This window comes from Arachis stenosperma, chromosome 6, assembly GCF_014773155.1.
Source record: "Arachis stenosperma cultivar V10309 chromosome 6, arast.V10309.gnm1.PFL2, whole genome shotgun sequence".
In the NCBI taxonomy this organism is placed as follows: Eukaryota; Viridiplantae; Streptophyta; class Magnoliopsida; order Fabales; family Fabaceae; genus Arachis; species Arachis stenosperma.
Genome location: NC_080382.1, coordinates 144,527,250 through 144,550,127, shown reverse-complemented (window position 1 = coordinate 144,550,127; position 22,878 = coordinate 144,527,250). Strand labels below are relative to the sequence as shown.

The 22,878-nt window shown below is 27.4% G+C and overlaps 1 protein-coding gene across 1 annotated transcript; it reads right to left on the bottom strand.

Annotated features, from left to right (window-relative positions):
- Positions 1-2,781: 2,781 nt before the first annotated feature.
- Positions 2,782-5,349, bottom strand: LOC130935783 (WUSCHEL-related homeobox 4). Its single transcript, XM_057865673.1, has 3 exons — positions 4,962-5,349; positions 3,906-4,238; positions 2,782-3,252 (listed from the first exon to the last, which is right to left on the bottom strand). Exons 1-3 carry the CDS (start codon positions 5,253-5,255, stop codon positions 3,088-3,090), a joined length of 792 nt encoding a protein of 263 aa, XP_057721656.1. The 5' UTR covers positions 5,256-5,349; the 3' UTR covers positions 2,782-3,087.
- Between the last annotated feature and the right edge of the window lie 17,529 nt (positions 5,350-22,878).

The following is a 22,878-nucleotide window of genomic DNA, read 5'->3' as shown; positions in this document are numbered from 1 at the left end:
CCTTCACTACTATCCAAGCCTCAATCATTCCAGCCCTCTAGAAGGCCAACCAAGAAGTGGAAGAACTGTTAATCCTAAAAGAGCAATTGTGCACGGGTGAAATCTCTCCGGACTATACCTTCCGATATGGTCTTCTTTTATATCGCGGTAAGATCTGGGTTCCCCAAAATGATAACCTCAGAGACCTTCTTCTACACCAGTTTCATACGACGGTGACAGCCGGGCATGGGGGAATATTAAAGACTTATAAGGGGTTAGGCGAGCTCTTCTTTTGGCCGAGAATGCGGCAAGATGTGATTCGATTTGTGAATCATTGTCCGGATTGTCAATGTACTAAATATATCACCGCAAAGCCACAAGGGTTGTTATAGCCACTTCCAGTGCCGATGAGACCATGGGAAGACATTAGCATGAATTTCATCACCTGGTTACCTCCTTCTGATGGGTTTACAGCGTTGTTGGTTGTGGTTGATAAGTTCAGCAAAACCGCTAACATAGCTCCCTTAAAGATCGAATTCATAGCCAAGATGGTGGCCCAGAAATTTATAAATGTTGTGGTACGATTTCATGGATTTCCTGCGACGATTGTATCCGATCGTGACCCACTTTTTTTAGCCGATTTTGGAAGCAATTACTTCAGATTTGTGGAACCAAACTACTATTTAGCACGGCTTACCACCCACAAACGAATGGTCAGACTGAGGTAGTTAATCGCACTATTGAGCAGTATTTGCGTGTGTTCTCTCACTCTTACCCCCTCTAAGTGGTCTGCTTACTTTGCCTGGGCTGAATACTGTTACAACGCATCTTTTCACTCCACCATTGGGATGTCGCCCCATGAGGCTTTGTAAGGTTTCGCTGCTCGTCCTATTCCAGGTTACATAAATCACACCGCAACTGTTCAGGATGTTGAGGACATGTTGCATGCGAGAGAAATTCTCGATATGGAACTTCATTATCACTTGAAGGTTGCCCAGGATCGCATGAAACGCCAAGCTGATAAGCATAGGCGCGAGAAAAGTTTCAATGTGGGCAATTGGGTCCTCCTCAAGCTCCAACCATATCGTCAAGGTTCAGTAATTAACCGTGGAAATTTAAAGCTTGAAAAGCGGTTCTATGGACCTTTCAAGGTGCTACGAAAAGTGGGTGTGGTTGCTTACAAACTGGAACTTCCTACTGGTAGCGCAATTCATCCTGTTTTTCATGTATCTTTGTTGAAGGAGTACAAGGGCGAGGTCTCTAGTGATAAGAGCATCCATCAGCTACCTCCATCATTACCGTTTGAACCTATGCCTGCTGCCATTATTGATAGTCGTGTCTTCCAATCAGACGGAAGTGATAGGGAAGTACAAGTGCTTGTAGAATGGCAAGGTACCCCGAGAGAGGAAGCTACTTGGGTGAATTGGGTCGACCTTACCAAAATGTTTCCTAATAAAGTCCTTGAGGACAAGGTCATTGTCATGGGAGGAGTAATTCATCTTCTCTCTAACTCGCTTTAAAATCTATTCATATATTAATTAATACTTAAAATTAATAAATAATAAAATCAGCTGTGTATTTTATATATATAGATAATCTAACTATTTTTTCAAATAAAATATTTTAAAAATATAACTAATATAATTATCTGAACTAAACAAACAAACTAAAAAAAACTACAAAATTTAAATTTCCATATATTTTAAAATATATTAAAATTTAAAAAATATCACGTCCAAACACATATAAGACATTTGTACTAATTTAATCAAGGGCCATTTGATGATTAATTAATCTATATTTTCAAATTGTGGAACTTCCTTTTTGGCTCCAAAGTCCTAATTCTCATGATGGTGTTTTTACCCAATAATGGCCCTACAAACACTGTGTGATAGAAAGAAATTTGCATGTCAATGATGAAAAATAAATAAATAAATAAACAAATGATATATGCATGTGTAACACTTTGTTTTTTTTGTTACTTGATGTGCCCTCTACTTTATGAAAGTCAGATCTATGATGGTGAGTGGAGAGTGTCCAGTGTGGTTATTATTAAAGATTTCAGCTATATCGAAAAACAACATCAATACTATTATAACTTTTTATTTTTTCTTTTTCAATTTCTCAAATTGAAACCTAAGTAACATGTGAAAGGTTATTAGGGTTAACGACTTAAGACTCTAAGAAGAGAAGAAGAATAAGTAGGTGCGTGGACTTCAGTGTCCATGTAGCATCTTCTTTTAACCTAAAAGCTTTAATTCACAAGCTTCATAGTCAAAATTAAAAGCATCTTTTCATGCTCACACCAACATCCATGCCGAAATTAAATCAATTCAACAAAGCTATCTTAGATAGGATCATAATATATAACCAACTTGGTTGGTCAAGTGGTCAACTCACTCGTCCGTTTAAGTAAGTGTTGGGGTTCGAATCTCGTCTTGTACATGTAATAACCATTGGACATTGGCCAGTGACAGACCCTTAAATGGTGCTCTAATTCGCGACGGATTAGTCTTTGACCTGTCAGGTTGAGAGATACCGTAGACAAAAAAAAAAAAGATAGGATCATAATATATAAATAGCGTAATGTTAGAAAGACCAAAAGAAATAGCAAAAATTTGTTTTATTTAATATTTATTAATTATTGTAATAATTAATTAATATTAAATAAGATAATTTTTTTTTGTTATCAAATATTTTTAATATAAATAATGACAAATTGTTGATGATTGCTTTGGTTAACTTGGTTCCAAAGTCATGAATTAATTGCATCCAGTAGGAAATTAAATTAAATAGTACACATTGTAGACAACTAATTAATTTGTCCTTCAATTCTTCATTCCCAACACAATTAAAGAAATTAGAAACTGAAGCAAATACATTCAATCTAGCTACCTAGGGTTCGGAACAGAAGTCAATATAAAAAAATAAAATAAAATTCTCTATGATCATGAATTATCAAATTGGGTATATGCTCTAATTAATCAATCACTTATGAACATGATGATATCTAATAAGTAATTGATTAAAAAGCATATATAACATGTTTCATTTAATATTTCATGACCACATAAGATTTTTTTCTTTAAAATTGTGAATCAAACCCTTTCATCTGCCCTCCGGGTGCAATGGGAAAAGCTCTAGGGTTTTATGTTCCTCCTCTTTGCTAGATGATGATGATGATGACCAACTTTGATCTTCCATATACTCAAATACCCAACTCCTACACTTCTTGTAAGGACTATCTTCATGATCTCTTTCAATTACTTCTCCCTGAAAAAAAATGTAACATAAACATCCATGAAGTTTTATGCCTAAATAAGATATTCGGAAATGTTTCGTAACAAAAAAAAATAGTAAATAGCCATAACTTGCTTTATTTAACATTTATTAATTATTGCGATAATTAATGAATATTAAATAAGATAAGTTCTGATTGTTTTTTTTTTTTTTGTCTCTCTAGTATTACCGCAAGATATTGTTATTAGTTTCTAATAATGAAGTTCTACTAATTTAGATGTAAATAAAATTAAACTAATATTCACTTAATTAAGTACATATATAGTTAGTATAATAATAAATATTATATTTTAATTTGGAGTGACTTGTTTTAAAATGAAAATTTCTTTAATTTTGTTCAAAGATTAAATTATATAATAGTTTTTCATATATTATGTTCATTCATGAAATAAAATATCCATTAATTTGCTTAAAGAAACAATTAACATTTATTTTTTCTAACTAAAAAAAATATATAGGAGATAATTGAAATAATAGTCCATTGAAAAAATTTAAAATAAAATGACAAATTTACCCCTACTATATATTCTTATTAGTCACCATTATCCGAATAAGGATTGAAAGTATTGCACTCCAATAATAGTAAAAAAAAAATTGCATGTCATTTCTAGTTTATAATTACATACCCTTGAGGTCTCAAAACTTAAGCTAGCAGCAAAGGTGGGTGAAGACACTATTGTTGTGGTTGCGGCGGCGACGGTGACGGCGGCCGGAGTTCTAGGAGTATGAGAAAGTCCAAGGCTGTTACGCTTCTGTTTTTGTCTCTCACGTGCTTTGTGGTTTTGGAACCAATAAAAGACATTTTTACCCTCAATCTTGCCGTATTTGCCTAATTGAGCAGTGATCTGTTCTATTTGTTGAGCATTTGGTGTTCTCATTCCACCTCTATAAAGCATCTCAAGTATCCCTATCTGTTCTTGTGTAGGGTTCCACCTTGTTCCTCCCGGATGTGTTTCCACCTGAATAAAACGAAATTAATTTTGATGCATCAGCAGTATAATCAGTTATTTAATCAGTTAATTTTTAAAATAATAAATTTAAAAATTAATTTTTTTTATTAATATGAACAATATAATAAAATTAGATATCTTTGATAAAAAAAAATTGTACTAACAGTACATTAAAATTATTATTTTTTATTTAACCCAACTATGTATTTCTTGTTTTTTTTTTAAATTTATATAGCAAGAGGATATGTTCTTTTTAATATATTGCCCATATAATTTTTAGATAATACTGCTAGTTGACTTATATAATAACCCTAGAGAGAGGTATGAATTTGGTATAGAGATAAAAAAATACAACTACAAGACCAATGTATGAAAATTGTCATCTTAATTATTTTTATCACATGTTAAACTCACTTTAAACAGAATATATAACCAACAAACTATACTTCAAATGATATAATTTTTCCATACTCACTAAAAATCACGAATTCGAGCCTTACTTCTAACTTTAGAAAAAAAATATATATAGCATTGTATGTAAGTTAAATAATATAGTAGTATTGGTACAACAATAGTACTACATATATATATATAATAATCAAACATTCTTTTTATACAATAATGAATGTATACTATATATACACTTGATAACGTACATGTCATGAAGGAATAATAATTGAATTAGAAGGAAAATAAATAAATAAATAAATAAAAGAAGAATAGATTATGAACCTGGCTCCCTGGTGGTGATGATGAAGGTGGATCCCTCTTAATAATATTATTATTGTTGTTGATGTTGTTATCATCATCAGAAGAGGATGATGATCCAAGTTTACTACTTTCAGGTCTAATGAAGCTCTTAAGATCAAAAGAAGCAAGAGAAGAAGAAGAAGAAGGAGAATTATTATTATTATTAGAAGAAGAAGAGGTACTAAGCTTAGGAGCAAGAGGGCGTAATCTTTTGCACCCAAGCGTGAGAGAAGGTTCATGCTCCCATAATCCACGTGTGAATTGATGCACCTTCATTATTATAAATAAATATTATTATATCTTATGCTTCGTTATAATATAAGGTTTTGATGATTGAATATTATTCTACTACCTTACTTACTTACTTAGCTTCTTCAAGAAGAGTGGATTGGTGATTATATAGAGAAGGGGATGGAATTGAATAATGGAATGGGATGGTGGTGATGATGAAAATAAATTTAAATTAAAAATTAAAAGAAAAAAAGTGGGAGAAAGTGGGAAATGAGGTGTTTGCCTTGAAGAACCAAGACCAAATGATGAGTTATAGTTGACTTAGGGAATTATTTCAATTAAAAACCGAAAAAGAAAAAAAAGGTTACACTTACAATTGTGTCAATTCATCTCAACAGGAACAAGATTGGAGTTGCGAAATAAAGGAAAGAAAACAATCTCACGCTAATCGATGAATGGATTCTGACCTTTGTTTTGCTTACAAATACTTTGGATGAGTTGGATACCAATTAATTTATTAAAATTAGAATATATCATTTAATTTTAAGAGAAAATATAAGAACTAATGATTTTTAGTTAATTAATATTAAATTAACTCTTTATTTTAATAAATTTTTTATTTTTTGAGATCTGGATTTTACCGTTTATAATGTAAGGTTTTTAACATAAATTTAGAAATTAAGATAAATAAAATAATTTTTAAAAAATTGACTGATGCTAACTGAAAAAATAATAAGTTTTTTAAAAATTTATTTATGGATTATTTAGTAAAAATATTCTTATAGCGATAGCCTTAAATCAACCCTATATTTTAACTAAATATTATGTTTGAATGAAAATAAATTAGTTTATTCGGTTTGAATTGGATTATATCGAGAGATTTAGAGTGTGAATAGAGATTTAAGTTTGAATATTTAAATTCGTAGATAGAAATAAAATAAAATTTGAAATCATACTTTATATTTTATTTATTGTCGTTTTAGTTTAAAGTGTCGAAACAAATAATATATTCGAATTAGTGAGCTGGATAATTGAATTGGTACAATTTCATCATATTTGTATCTGCAATTAAGCATATATTTTGAATTTTGATATTATTTTTAATGATTATATTATGTGTATATTAAATTTAGTCATTAGTATAAAAATGTTAAAATATAAATATATATATATATATTAAAAATAAATAAAATTACATATATATATATATATTAATATATAAATATATTAATGACTGATTTTAATAGTTGATTTTGATCTACGAATAATATTTTTATATATTTAATTCATTCACAAAATCTTAAACTTGAATTTGCTTGTTGTAATAAGAGAATAATTATTCAAACCAATGAAATACAAGTCAAAAAAGAAATAGAAAAAATTTCACATAACATGATTTTCCAATCCAAGAAAAACAATACAAGAACACACATGCATGAATGAAGATGATACGTAGAAAAGGACAAAGAATAGGGGAGTATGTGAGAGAATGTGAACAGATAGATAGAGAGATTATATATAGATAAAAAAAATATAGGCAAATAACAAAAATATTAAATAATGTAAATAATAGATATATTAAATATTTATTTTATTAGATATATAGATGATTATTTTAATATTAAAATTTAAATAATTAATTTAAAAATATAATATATTTTTATTTAATTAATAATTATTCATATTATTTAAGATAATTATTGTTTACTTAACACTCTCGTATAGATAAATGGAATGTGGTGTAAGTGTGTTGGCCCGTCAAATCCATTCATTTTCTTTCTTACCTTTCATCATTATAAGCTGTCATTGCTTTTCGGTGCCCTCTATCTTTTTTTCCCCTCTCATCAATTAAAGTTGAGTCACTCAGAGAAAGTATAACAAAGAAAAAAAAAAAGGAAAATCATTATTATTATTATTATTCCTTCCTCCAATCCCAAAAATTGAAAATGGAAGGAAGCTATCAACCCTTTTACATGCTTTTTCATTTTTCATTAGAGTAATAATTATTTATTTTTTTAATTAATATCAATTAATTTTCTTATTAAATAAAATTTTAAATTATGTAAAACACATAAATTAAAAAATAATTCTATAATAATATTAATTAACTAAATTTTTTTTTTGTAATTATTCTTATATATATATATATATATATATATATATATATTTGCGGACAATAGAGTGAAAGAATAAATGAATGCCGTCTATGTCTTTTTGAAGTGGCAGAGAATGTTGGAACAGTTTGAAGAATATATAGTAATATAACCTAAATAAATTAAAAAAAAAAACACAATAATATCCATTATTATATTCCTTCCCATTCCTTTGGGAAATGTAGCACTCTCTCTCCCCAATTCCCTAACCAACTTTATACGCACTTCATTTTTAGTACCATGCATATTTTATAGGCCAAGCATCCCCATGATATCCACTCCCAAAATATTTTGTCGCACTATCAAATTTGCTATTTTATATAAAGATTATTGCAAGAGAAATTTAAGTTCCTCACTATAATTAATATGGTCCATTGTATTTTTAAAAGAGTTATTTAAGATTTGAATTGTGTCTACTTTACCACTAAAATGGTTAGAATAAGTGATTTCATAATATAGTAACAAAATATTTATAATTAATTAAAATAAAAATTTAAATTTTGATTATTATTAGTTTTAAAAGAAACAATTTTAACATTAAATAAAATATTATAACAACCAGTCATATATTTTAATTTTATTGATTTAAGTCTTGTGAATAAATATTGCAAATTAAAGTGAATATCACCTCAAATTATTATGTTGGAAACAGAAAAAAAAATCAAAATCCAAACATGAATGTTTACAAGAGGCTATGACACACATACAAGAATTTACAAATTTTTTTAATTAAAAAAATATAGATTTTATTCATGAATAAGTGACACCTAAAATAATATAAGGTGGAAACTCAGTTACAGTCAACTTTATATAAAGTTGATAGTTGAGAACCGTTAGATAAAAATTTAGTCAAATCAATCAAATTATTTAACGACTCTCAGTTATCAACTTCATGTAAAGTCGAACTTTAATATAATACATGACGCAAGGGAATAATAATTCTCAGTTCCCGCGCATAGCATATGATTGAATTTTGAGTGCAGCTGGCAAATTTTGGCTCATGGCATGTGAAAACATTCAAAAGTAATAAAGTAATTAAAACCTTAATTATTATTATTATTAACCAATTAATCAAGTAATTTACCACACGTGCCATTCAACATTGTTGCACGATTGTACACACGTGTTTTAGTCAAAATACATGATCACCAATCATCACAATCATACACACAGGCACCTGCAAGAGGAAGTGTGAATCATTATTCCATTTATTCTGAGTTTTATATTATATTTTTTTTATTCCAACAATGGCAATGATGATGATGATTATGAATGAATGCTTATGCTACCTTGCTAGCCACTTGGCTAACCAATTTGAGGTATGTGTGAGTCTCACTCTCCAAACTCCAAAACAAAATCTTTCCTATTCCAACCAATTATGTTGTCTACTAATGAATTCAATTCTTTTACCCAATAAAATTTTACACATTTGGTAATTGGTAGTAAAGAATTCAACAAACTTGTAATTATATATATTCTTCAAAATTTTAATTTTGGAGGCAAAAGGATAAAAGTAAAATCAGGATTGAATTATATAAAATGGGTTTACTAAAAATCAATTCTTTTTCCATTATTAATATCAATTAAATTCATTTTTATTCTTAAATTCTAAACAATAAACTTTAGTTCTAAAATTTAAATTCTCTAAAAAAAAGTAGAGTTAAAAAATTATAATAAAAAATTAACTAATATTAACTAATTAAAAAATTATTCTCTAGATATACTTATTCTTATAGAATATAATATGAGTTATACTTTAGATTCTTTTCTTCACTTTTTTTTGTTTGTCTTTTATTCCAAAACAAAACTCCTACGTACTAAACAAATTCTAAGATAATTCTTATTAATTTAAGATTTTAGAGTTTGAAATTAAAAATTTTTGAATTTATAAGGGTTTTAAACCCACATAAACATCACTTTAAAAAAAAAAAGATGACATTTAACTAAGACCATTTTCTATCCATTTTTCTCATTTATCAATTTAAAAAACTCCAAGATTCACTTAATATAGTATTGATGGAATCTTTTACCAACTACTCATAATATTATTGGCCTTCAAGTTAGACCAATAAACGGATTTAAAAATAGTTAGTTAATTACATTATCTGATTGATAAAGTAGATACGGTTTGTTATATATATGTACATTATTATAGTTACTTTAATTTATATAAGTGATGCAAAGAAATTAAACATGAGATATTGTGATGAAGGTGGGGTATAAGATCTTCATGCAATTAACTAGATAAAGGGAGAGGAATTATAATAAGGCTCCGGAAAAATTAAAAGGAAAAAGGAAAAACACTTAACCACCATACTAATAACTTTAATCTTTTTATTATTACCTTTTATTTCTTTAGAAGAATATATATGTATAATGTTGTGTGATTAGACTCCTAGATATCATTGAAGAAGCTAGCTTTAATAAAAAGTTAGATCGATTGTTCCCTTTGAAATATTGAAAAAGCACTTTAAATTTTTGGAGGTAACAAAAAGGGATTTCCAACAAAAAGTTAGAAGCTATGATAATGTGACTTTCATGTTCATCTCATTGAAATAATTATTTTCTTTTTCTTTTTCTTTTTCTCTCATGTTAAAGAATTAATAATTCATTTTTTAATTGATGTTAGTTTATATTTCATACAGGTTTAAATGATAAAATTAAATTAAATTATATGTAAATATATATAGAAAAATGTAATAATTGTTAATATTATATATAAATAAATATATGAATCTATATAATGAGTTGGTCACCAGCTCATTTTTTTTCTTCTCTCTTTTGTTTTCTTCTTCTTTTTACCAACTCTTCTGTAATTGTTCTTTGTTAGGTTTTCAGTGTCTTCAAGTCTTAATAACCAAAAATATAGGCAGACTTTTAGCTTTTTATTTTGTTATGTATGTGTTTGACTATTATAAAAGCAGTCTAATAAAATGCCCATTTTTTATATAAAAAAAATAAAACCAAAGAATATTATTTTTATATCTTTCCACACACCGAAAAGTGTAAATCTAATATATAAAATAAAAAATAAATTAATAACTTGTGCATCATCAATATGTTCTTTTTTTTTCTTTTTGAAAAATTAAACATTAACTAACTGCAGCCTAAATATAGCTGGAAATTAAATTAAAGTATTTTTATATTTTATCAAATTTTGAAAAGAAGATAACTGTTTTTTATTATAATAAAAACAGTTAATTAAATTTAAAAATGGTCTTTTATTCGGTCTTTAAAAGAGAGAGAAAATAAAAAATAGGTTTAATTATTCTGTTGGTCTCTATAGTTTCGCAAATTTTTTAATTAGATTTTTATACTTTTTTTCCTTTTAATTGAGTTCTTGCACCAAATTTTTTTTTAATTAGGTCCCTACACTTTTTTTTCCTTTTATTTAGGTCCCTATACTAATTCTTTTTTTTAGTTGGATTCCTATAAAATTAAGTCAATTACTATTAAGAGATACTTAATTAAAAAAAAAATTAGTGCATGGATCCAACTGAAAAGAAAAAATAGTATAGGGATCTAATTAAAAATTTCACAAAATTATAAATACCAACAGAATAATTAAACCTTAAAAATAAGTAATTTTTTTAATTTTTTAAACAACTTATACCTGAAAATATGTATTTAAATTAATTAAATAATAATAAAATTTTAAAAAGACGAACTAAAAACTAAATATTAAAGGACAAGTGGACAACTAGCATTTCTCATAATAATAAAAAAAAAGTATCTAGAGTTTTCCGAATATATTAAGACGTGATTAAGATTATCGTGTAATGAACTAATGTAAAATTTAATGATTACCCACATTTTTTTCATGGATCGGAGGTGGGGAGATAAACAATACACATGTTTAATTTATAGCTAGTGTAATAAAATCAATTTAAATACTAACTTAAAATAATTATGTAATTAAAATTATAAAATAATTTACATAAGAATCAGAACATTAATACAAGTTGATGATTATATTTGAATCTCTCACTTTGGCCAGATTACTAATTATGGAGAGGTTTGGTTTTGAAGGATGACCCTTTTATTTTGATTTGATGCCAAATAATGTCCATATATGAACGTCAAAATCTTATAATAATGATTTCAAAGTTGACAATAATATTAGAGATGTTTTTTTTTTTGGCCTCACATAATAACAGTTCTCGTATCTGATTGCACCACATTCACATCATCACCCTTCAATCACGACAATATGCCATTTTTTTCTTTTTTCTTTTCCCCTTTAATTTTTTTTTCTCCCGCCAATATAATCTATGCTATTTTTTTCCCTTGCCTACTTGCATACAGCATATATCCATATATTTATAGGCTTTCATTATTCTAACCCTAATTAACTATTTATCGTAGGGTTATATGTGGTAACAATTTTTCTATTGAATTATTAAGAGTGTTTGGATTTTATTGCTAAAGATTCATCTTCGTTTAATTTATTATTTGATTCAACTAAAATTATATATAAAAATAAGTTATTTTATAAATCTTATACTTAAAAATAACTTGTTACACTATAGCAAATACACAGAATAGTGACGGTTTATTCTAATAATAGCGACAATTTTAAACCGCACAAATACATAACTAATTAAATTTTTTATGCGTTTTTATCGTTATTTTTTGCATTTGTTATAATGTCATAATAAATCGATTGCAATTTCACTAAAAGAATAGAAATTTTTAGTAAAAATTCTTTTATTATTTTCAATAAATTTTACTGAAACAGCGATTATTGAACTTATTACTGAATTAGTATGGTGGAATTATATAATATAAATCATAATTAATTAAACTAATGAATTAAATTTGTATATATCAATTTACTATTTTATTTATGTTATTATTATTTAATGTGGGACATATGAAATTCGTTAATATGAGTTTTTTTTTTTTAATCTCATAGTCAATAAATACTCTCTGGCAGTGAGGAATATATGTCCCACATTTCTAGTAATAAAGAATAGAGGATAGATGTAACATTAGGGAATAGTATGCAAATAAAATTTCCAAGTCATCACATCACAATATTTTGTATTATAATAAACAAGTTAATAATAACCACATTATAGTAAATCTCAAATTAAAGCATACACAATTTTCTTTGTGACAGGTAGGAAGGGTTGGAATAAGCATGTAAACTCAACAAAATATAAAAGAAAAAAGAAAGCAAAGATAACGAAAGAAGCTACATCAATGAGACACTTGGTTTCACTTCAATGGATATATAGCTATTAATAATTATCTGTATGTTATTATGTTATATACTTAATTACTATATCTTACATGTTTGGTTGTGAATCCATAGGGAAGAATTATTGTCGTTTAGGAAAATTTGGAGGAAGATTTGGATTTTGAATTTTGAGCATGATATATGTTTTTTGTCGTCAAAGAAAAAGGTAAGGTTTTTATTTGAGAAGAGGACATAATATATTGTGTTGGGTCACCCAATAATAATAATAAGAGAAAAAAATATAGGTAATTAATTAGGGTGTAGTTAATTTGAGTAAATTTTTTAAATTTTAAAACAAATACTCTTAATTTTAAATGTTTTTTTATTAAGTTTCAGATGCATTTTTTTTATGTGGTTTAGATATTTCTTTTTTTTTATGTTTTGGATTATTTTTTTAGTAGTTTTAAATATTTTTTTTTTTAGTTTTCAAATTTTTTTCCTAATATTTTTAGATGTGTATGTCATATTATTAAGTGTTTTTTTATTTTTTAAAATGATTTTGAATTTTTTTATTAAATTTTGGATTTTTTTATTACGTTTTAGATATTTTTTATTAGTTTTTAGATGTTTATTTTACAATAATTTTAAATGTTTATTTTTATTTTGTTTTAACTTTTTTTCTTTATTTTAGATTTTGGATATTTCTTGTCTATTAGTTTTAGATTTTTCTCGTAATAATTTAAATTCACATTTCATCCAAAAAAAAAAAGAGAGGCTCAACTATGTTTTTTCTTTTATTTTTTTTAATGGACTTATCTTTTGTTATTAGTTGGCTGCATTTTTAGTTAATTATCTAACAAAATTGATAATAAAATAAATAATAAATAACTTGAATTAAATGAGTAGTGAGTTTTTTTATCGGTTTAAATAAATGTTAGAATTAATTCCACCTTATACATGTAATGGGCTTAAATTCGTAATAAATTATCTAATTGAAAAATACCGTAAATAATTAAAAAATAAATAAATAAGAAAATGTGGAACCCACACAGTGGAAGAAACGGTGGAAAAACATCATTAAAATGGGAAGACAATGCCATCATTTGCACGTGTCTATGGACCATAATAATCCATATATAACATTAGTAACACAACATTAATTTCAATCCCACACAAACTAAGTTAAAACTGCATTAACTTAATTATATTGCTACTTTAATCATCATGATATATTATATTTTGGAATGATTTAATGAAGGATAAAAAAGGGGGAACAAATGGCCAATGAAGTTATCTCGCCTAGTTAGTAATGATTTCAGTCTAACTTTATTTATTTTTTCTTTTATGATAATTCTAAATACACATTTCATATGATTTAATTTGGACATATTTTTTGTTCTTATTAATAAAATTATATTTTCATTTAGTTATTCCCATAGCAACGTGAATAATTAAGATTTTTTTTGCTTTATAATAAAAAGGATGTTTCTGGTAATTAATGTAAAATGTGAATATTTATAGATTATACTTCTCTCGTTTAGAAGTACTCCAATATTAAATAATATCCGTTATTAGGATGAATAGTTTTTCTTGATTCAAAGTTCACCCCAAAATATAATACTTAGTTATTACTTTCTTAAATGCAAATTATATTTGGATTTTTTTAATTAATTTGAGTTAGTCAATTAATTAACTTTCTCTTTTGTTTAAAGAGGGTTGAGAATTCAAATCCTACTTATACATACAGTAGTTTATTAGCCATCAATAAATTATTAAATGAATTTCAGATCAATAATAATAAATTAGTCTTTGATCTAACTAAAAAATATCTTTGAAAACTAAAATATTTAGAGGTTCAGTATTTGTATCAATTAATGTATGTGGTTTTTGGAAATTCTTTGTATCAATTAATGTGGTTGATTTCTTAGCTCACATGTTTTTGATAGCAAATTTCGGTGAAATCGGGTTGGAGGATTTTTTTTTGATTAGTTAGGGATAAGAATTATTTTAATCCTTAACGTTAAGAGTCAGAATTAAAATCATCATCAACATAATTTTTTATTTAGAATCATCCTTAACGTTTTTTTCATATTAAAATCGTTCTTTTTAATTTTATTACTAAATTACCCCTATTCTAATAAATAAAAAAATCATAAAATAAAAAAAAACAAAAGAACACGAGGGGGGAGGGGAGGGGAAAAGGGGAAAGAAGTGAGGCTGGGGGAGGAAAAGGGAAAAGGGAAGGGGGAAAGGGAAGGGGGAAGAGAGGATGGTGCCGGCGAAGCTTGGAGTCGCCATCGCCGAAAGAAAGAAAAAATGAGAGAGGGGCTGCGATGGGGGAGAAGATAAAAAGGAAAGGAGATGTGCTGGCGCTGCTAGGGATCGCCGTCGCCGTAGCGTCGTCATCGGGTCTTGGAGGGAGACCACGGCGCTGAGCCGTCGCCGCCGATTCACCCATGAGCTGCTGTCAGGGAAGCGCCGGGTTCTGTTTCAGCTTCCGCATCTGCTTCCAATCTGCTTCCAATTTGCATCTGCTTCTTCTTCTGCTTCGGCTTCCAATCTGCTTCATCTTCTGCATCTGCTCCTTCTTCTACATCTAATTCCAATCTGCTTCTGCATCTGCTTCCAATATGCTTCTGCATTTGCATCTGCTTCTTCTTCTGCTTCGGTTTCTGCATTTGCTTCTTCTTCTGCATATGCATTTTCTTTTGCTTCTACATTTATTTTTCTTTTGTTTCTACTTCTGATTCTGCCTTTGATTTTTATTTTGTGTGTTAATTTTATTGTTGAATTTGATGTTGTTGATTCTGAATTTGATGTTGTTGAATTGAGTACTCGTTGAATTTGATGTTGTTTCTACTTCTGAATTTGATTCTGGTTCTAATTATTAGTATTTGATGGGAGTAAGGTAGATGGTGGTGGTGGAGTAAGGGAGCTGCTGGTGGTGGTAAAGGTGCTGGTAGTGGTAAAGAGTATTTTTGTCCGAAAAAAAGGTTAAAATGACGATTTTAATATGAAAAAAAAAATGTTAAGGATAATTCTAAATAAAAAATTACGTTAAAAACGGTTTCATTTTTAACTCTCAATATTAGAGACCAAAACAATACTTATCCTTTTTAGTTACTGCTCAAGTAGGTTTCAATAGGATCATATTATTTATAATTAGAAAAAAAAAATTAGGGTTATGATGCTGTTTCCCAATTAAATGTGATAATTGAGAAAAAAAAGGCTAAAAATAGCCTTCAAAGTTCAAATAACAATAATTATTAACGACATGCATTCTCATGCAAAATCGTAATTTTTTTTATGGTAGAAATTTAGATAAAAACGTTTAAAATATAATTAAATAAAAATATTTAATTTTGTTCATTAAATAGATTATTATGTATTAAATTTTTTACATGTGACATAAATTAAAAATGTTGTTATATTTTTAAAATTATTACTTGATTTCTTATATTAATTTTTTAATTTGTTTAAATTTAAATTAAAAAAAATTACTAGAGAATTATTTTATCTTTTTATTACTTTTTTTATAAATTTTATAATATTATTTTTTACTTCAATTTTATTATATTTTGATATTTTTATTTTTATTTTTTTACGAGTTGAATTTTTATTTTCAATTTTTATATTTATTTATTTTTTAAGACCTATATTTTAATCTACCAATTCTTATTATTAGTTGTTTCATTTTTAGTCTAATAATTCTTATTTATTTTTGAATTTTTTGAATAAAATTTATTATAAAATTGAGATTTAAAAAAATATTTTGTACTAATTTAAAAAATTCAATGTCATTTGAATTAATATTAGTTGAATCATTAATTTTTTATTTATTAATTTGGATGATTTAATTATTTTTTTCTTAAATCTTTTAATTTACTTGTTGATTCAATTTTATTTATTGTTTACATTTTTATTATTAATCCACATTTCTTAAATAGTGTTTTTCAACTGCTACTTTATAAAAAGTTATTTTCGTCATCTTTATATGAATAGTGGCCTTTTTTGAGGTTCCAAGAACCAAATCGGTTAATAAATTGATAAGATGACTAATTTATTAGTTTAATGGTTCGACTGGAGTTTAACCGCTTTAATTAAATATTTAATAAAATTATTAAAAATTTAACATATAATTTAAAATATTTAAATTCATAATTTTTAACCTAATAAAATTTAAAATTTTACAATCTCACCTAATAAATTATAAAAAATTTATAAATAACAATTCAAAAACAACTTCAAACATCAAAATTTATAACTAAAGCAGATCAAATCGCAAGCACAATAAATGACAAACATAATGTTCAACATACAGCCAAAAAAATTATTCATAAAAAATTCAGCAGCAAACAAAAATTTAACCATCAGAAAATCAGTAACATCATTCGTTTTCCATAATAAGCAACATTCTAAAAAATCAGCAACTCAAAATTAAACTTTACAACTCATAATTAAACCTAACTCAACAACTTATAATTAAACAAGACCAGGCCATCAGAAAATCAGCAATAACATCATTTATTTTCCATAATTAGCAATATTTCAGAAAATTAGCAATTCACTAAGCAAAAGTTAATAAAATTATTATTATTATTAACTCAACAACTCACAATTAAACCTAACTCAACAACTCAGAATTAAACAAGAGCATCGAAAAATTAGCAACAACATTTTAGAAAATTCAATAATTAACAATAATTAACCCAGAAGACAAAACAAAATAATAACAATCCATTCCTGTTGAAAACAATGAACAATAAACAAAATTAAATTAGAAAACAATAATTAACCCAAAAAAATAATAATCAACAATCAACATAATTAAATCCAAAAAATAGCATTAACTCCCGAAAATAAAACTGAATAAGCAGTGTAGGATGGAGGCTTATAAACTGAGAAATTCAGTAACTAAGCAAAAATTAGCAAACTCAGAATCAGAAAATAGAAAATCAAATAAAAAGTACAAAAGGAGAAGTGAGTTCGGACAGAGAACAACCGACAGTTCGAAGAAAGATGTTGGCCTTGGACAGACACACAGAGAGCTCAAAGAGACGACGATCGATCGAGCAACCTTAGCGTCAGCGACGCTATTAGGTCAACACATCCTTCGTGCGATGGTAATGAGAAGAGGAGCGATGAGAACTGAGAAGAGTTTGACGATGCAATGAGAAGAGTGCGATTTGTCCCCGCTGGCGGTGACAACACCCTCTACCGGAGAAGAAGAATTCGCGATGAGGGATGTGATGGTGGCTAGCTGAGCTTAGGGTTAGATTTCACCATTTTAGAGAGTGAAAGAAAGGGGGTGCTTAGGTTCTTCCTTCTGAATTTCTTGTTTTAAACAAATACAAACACCGTCATTTTTAAGTGATGCACCAAACCGAAAACCATAAAATAATATGGTCGATTATGATGGTTCATCGGTTAATCATTGGTTCGATCAGTTTTTTGACCGATTTTTTACAGGACGATTTTATATCTCAACTAAATCGATTAAGTGATCAGTTCTCATTTAATCCGGTTGAATTGGTCATTTCGGTTCAATTTTTAGAATTATGCCTTCTTCTTTTTTTTTGCACATGCAAAATTTTAAACTTAACGGGTAGATATAAATTGTCAACTTTTTTTCCAAATATTTTTGAACATTTTTATTATAATATAACAATTGATACACTATTTTTTATTAATTTAAAATAAAAAAAATAATTTTATGATAATATAAAAAATGTTATAAAAAAAATCTAAAATCAAATCCTTCTTAAATAAAAAAATTAGTATAAGATAAATAAAAAATAAAAAAATAGGGTTAAGTACTTTTTTCGTCTCTAAGGTCTGGAGTAAAAATCAAATTCGTCCCCAACCTTTTTTTGTTATTAAAATCATTCTTAACGTTACAAAACATTATAAAATCATTCTTTTATCCATAAACAACATTTTTTCGGACAATTTTACCCATAAACAAAATTAAAAAATATTAAAAAAGAAAAACCACTCCACCCCTTTCCCCCACTCCTCCCACCTAAATTAGAAAAAAAGAGAAAACAAAAGACACTGAACAAAAGAAGAGAAAAACAGAGAGGAAGAAAAAAGAAAAGGAAAGGAAGAAGAGGGAGGTGATGGCGGAGAAGAGTGCGCCCGCCATCGTCGTCGTCGCCGTTGTGTCATGACGAGAGAGAGAGAGAGAGGAGGTGAAGGTAAGGAAGAGTGACGACGAGGAGCTGCTCTGTCGGCGTCGAGCTCCATCATCGTCGTCGAGCTTCTGGTGGTGAGGGACTATGCTCTTCTCCCTTGCTAGATCTGTCCTCTACTCAGCTACAGTTGCGATAGCGACGGCAGTAGCTTTCCGTGCCGTCGTTTCTTCTTCCTCTTTTCTTCAACTGCGATGCCGACGGACGGCAGCAACACCACCCCTCTTCTCTGAGTCTCTTCTCTCTTTTTTCTCTCTTCTCTCTTCTCTCTTTTCTGCGTTCTCTCTCTTGAGTTTGAAGTATGAAATTTTAAATTTTCTGTCTTGAATTTGAATTTGATGCTGTTGTTGATAAATTTTTGAATCTGAATATATTGTTGATTATTTTGTGTTAGCTTTGTTTGATTTTTTTTTAAATTAAAAAAAAATTGTTGATGTTGTTGTGATGGATTTTTAAATCTTGAAATATTGTTATTATTGATTCTATTGGCTTTGTTTGATTTTTTTTAAATAAAAAAAGTTAGTATTGTTATTGTTAAAAATTTGGATGAAAAGAGTGGAATAAGAAGTAGGTTGCTAGTGGGGTGAAGAAAAAAAAAACGATGATAAAAGATATTTTAGTCTAAAACTAAAATAAAATAACGATTTTATAACATTAAAGATAATTTTAATAATAAAAAAAATTAAAAATAAATTTAATTTTTACCTCAGACTTTAAAAACGAACAAAGTATTTAACCCAAAAACTACCTACGTAAAATGTATGCAAACAATGAAAAGCTTTTACGTAAAGAAGTATATTAGCGGTATAATAATTGATATATTATTTTATGACTTTAATTTAAACTTTATTTCTAATTTATTTGTCCCAATTTTATATATAATGTTTATAAAGTATTGTCAAATATGCTCCCCAAAGCTAACAGCCAGACACCGTCTAAATCAATAATGGCAGAAGCATTTTGTTAAACATTTAAGAAAGTTTTGAAATTACCCTTATAAAATCATTTTACTTTGACTCAAACAAAAAAAAAAATGTAATTATATAGAATTTCCAAACAAATTAAGATTTTAGAAGAATGGAAAAGAAAATATTTGTAATGTAAAAATTCTAAATTCAACTCTACAAGTATTTCTTTTTCTTTGATTTTCTTCAAGACAATGGCGGAACTTAACTAGGATAATGGGGCTATGGCCTCAGCTCTCCAAATCTTTTATAAAAAAATTAGTAATAATTTTTAAAAAAATAAAGAATAATTCAATTGGCTCAAATGCTTTATTATAATTTAGGATACCTAGATTTAAGCCTTACGTTTTACTTCTGATTCTAAAATTAGATATTTTTTATTTATTTAATTTAATATTAGAATATTCTAAAATATTAGAATATTCAATAAGTAGTGATATTATTGTATTTGTATAAATTGATAAAAAAATTAATAAATATTATAAATTTTAATATTTATTCTTTTAATTTTTTTTATATATTTTACAATATATATATTCAAATTTTTATACAAAATAATGATGAAAAATTAAAGAATTGATGCATTTTTCAAGAAGAAGACTAATATTCAAGAAGGAGAACATATAACTTCTACAATATCAACACCTATAAATAGTTCTTCTACTTTAATGAATCACGAAAAAAATGAAATACAACCTTCAAAAATTCAAAAATTGCATCAGATGAGTTTATCCTTAAATTTTTATCCTCCCAAAATTTTGTTTCAAGCTCCGTCACTCCTCCAAGACCGACTCAGCAGAAATCCTAAACATAAAAGTGTATAATTTATTTTATCCCATATACCGTACCCTTAAAAATCACAAATTTTATAAATCCAAACATAAAAATATCAACTATATTAGGTATAAACAAAATTAGCAATTAAAACCAGTCAGTGTTTGAATATTTATTGATATATAAAATACATATTAAAAATAAATGAAATTATATATGTATTTACATATTGATTAATTTTTTGTAACTAATTTAATATATTCTAAATATTTTTGTAAAATATATAGTTTTCGGAGCAAAAGCTATGCGTTATTATTATTATTTTTTTAAATATTTTTCTTTTGTTTGCAAACCACCATTAGAAGATTGTGTTAATTTGCTTGCTTCACCATTGGTAGATTCATATTTACTTTGTTCGAATTTCCTTATATTTGCCATTTTTTAAAAAAAATTTCACCAAAAATTGTAATATTTTTGGTCGAATGAGTTTTTTTTGTTTGGGTATTATGGTCGAATGAGTAACTAAAAAAAATATCAAACATTCTGTTGGATGTTTTCCTGTGAAGCCCATTTGTCTTGTCCATTTTGTTTATGAAAAGCTTAAATACCAAAAACTGCATTGTGAAGCCCAGTATTACAAATTATAAGAAAACCATACAAAAAGGTCGGAGAAAACCACACATAAAACTATAGTTGTTGCCAATGAGCCTTGGCTCTAGTGGCATTTCTCCCCTTTCCCTACCTCAAGGTCTAGGGTTCAAATCTTAGAAGATGCAATTGAGAAAAAAATGTAATAAATATGTGAGGAGTGTGTGGGTGTGTTGTGTACTTAGAATTGGGGATTTATTAGTTTATTAGTATGTAATTGAATGTATACTATATAATTAATATTTGTCACCTATAATGTTAAGAAACATAAAGGTTGAGTGGCAAGTGGATAACTCAAAGGCTCTTGGTTTGAAACTTGGTGGAGATCAATTTGTATTGGTTCTAGTTGATTTTGATTGGTTTGCTCCGGTTTTTATCGATTCATGCCAGTTTTCTTTTTTGGACGGTTCAAAGAGTAAATTGAGCCGGTTTAAAATTTAGTTTATTGATTTTTCGATCAAACCGACCAGTCCGATTCAATTTTCATAACTATGCATAAAACATGTATGCTTGGCTGCCGAGGCCTTAATCAGATGGCAACTTTGTTTATCTCACTTGGAGCTACGCCAGGTTCAAATTCTCATGGAGGAATATAAAACCATGCTAATAGAATAATAATAGAGGTGGGTGTGTGAGTTGGTCTATGTTGTGTAAGACAAAAAAAAAAAAAAACCCATGCATGCTTGGTTCATTTGTAGTATTTTGTGTGTGTAAAACATAGAGTAATTAACCAAATCTATTTCCGAGAATTTTAAAAAAAGATATTGTTGTCTTTGAAAAAAATTAATATACATATTGATCTTCGTAGTCTTTTTTTTGTTAGCCAATACAATTCTCAAACTAGTTTCCGACATGATTCACTAACAAAGAATGCTAAGTTAACGCGTTATCTCGCACATGTGGCCGTTAAATATTCACGTGTATGTGCGACGTCTACCTATGCGAAAAGACAAAATAATTATTAACTTTTTTCTTCACCTTCTTAGTCATATTCTTCATTCACTGCACTACTTTTTTCTTTTTCTTCCTCCTCTTTTCTTTCTCCCTCTTTTTCTTTCTCATTCCTTTTTCTCTCTTGACAATTACTTTTTCGATTGCGATTCTGTCACTTCACTCACTACCGCTGCCACTTTCTTTCTCTCCATCGACCATTGACTTTTTTTTGACAACTTCGTCCAAACACCCAACTCTTTCTTCTACTCCCCTTCAAAATAAATATTAATCTCAATAAAAAATATTACAATTATTAATAATACAAAACTCCTATCTTTTTTAAATCTGTACTTCATGTTGTATGCCTTTGAATTTTGATTTCTTTTCATTCTTAAACTTATACTTCATGTTGCATCTCTTCAGATTTTGATTATGTGAAAATTTATTTTTAAATTCTTAACTCCTATGTTTGGTATAAATTTATTATTTTTAATTATTAATTTAATTTTTTTAATTTAATAATTTAATAATATATTTTTAATTTATACTTTTAAATATTAATAACTACCTATCTAACTAAAACCAAATCCTCTAATATTTCTCTTCTAATAATGCTAGCTTTGTTTGGCCACTTTTGTTGTCTCATCTTCATCCCCTTTGACTCTTCACACCGACGGATTGTGGTTGCAAAATCATTTTTAGAAATAATCAAAACTAATTAATTAAAAAGAGAAAACAACAAAGACAAAAGCAAGCCGGCCTTAATTAAGTGACAAAATCATCAAAGGCAGCGGAACGAAAATTTCTTCTTTGCTTTTACAT

Coding starts and splice junctions, on each gene's coding strand:
- LOC130935783 (XM_057865673.1), bottom strand. CDS start 5,255: ATGAAGGTGCATCAATTCACACGTGGATTATGGGAGCATGAACCTTCT. Junction 4,239..4,961: donor CATCACCACCAGGGAGCCAG/GTTCATAATCTA, acceptor CGTTTTATTCAG/GTGGAAACACATCCGGGAGG. Junction 3,253..3,905: donor TAAGTTTTGAGACCTCAAGG/GTATGTAATTAT, acceptor ATTTTTTTTCAG/GGAGAAGTAATTGAAAGAGA.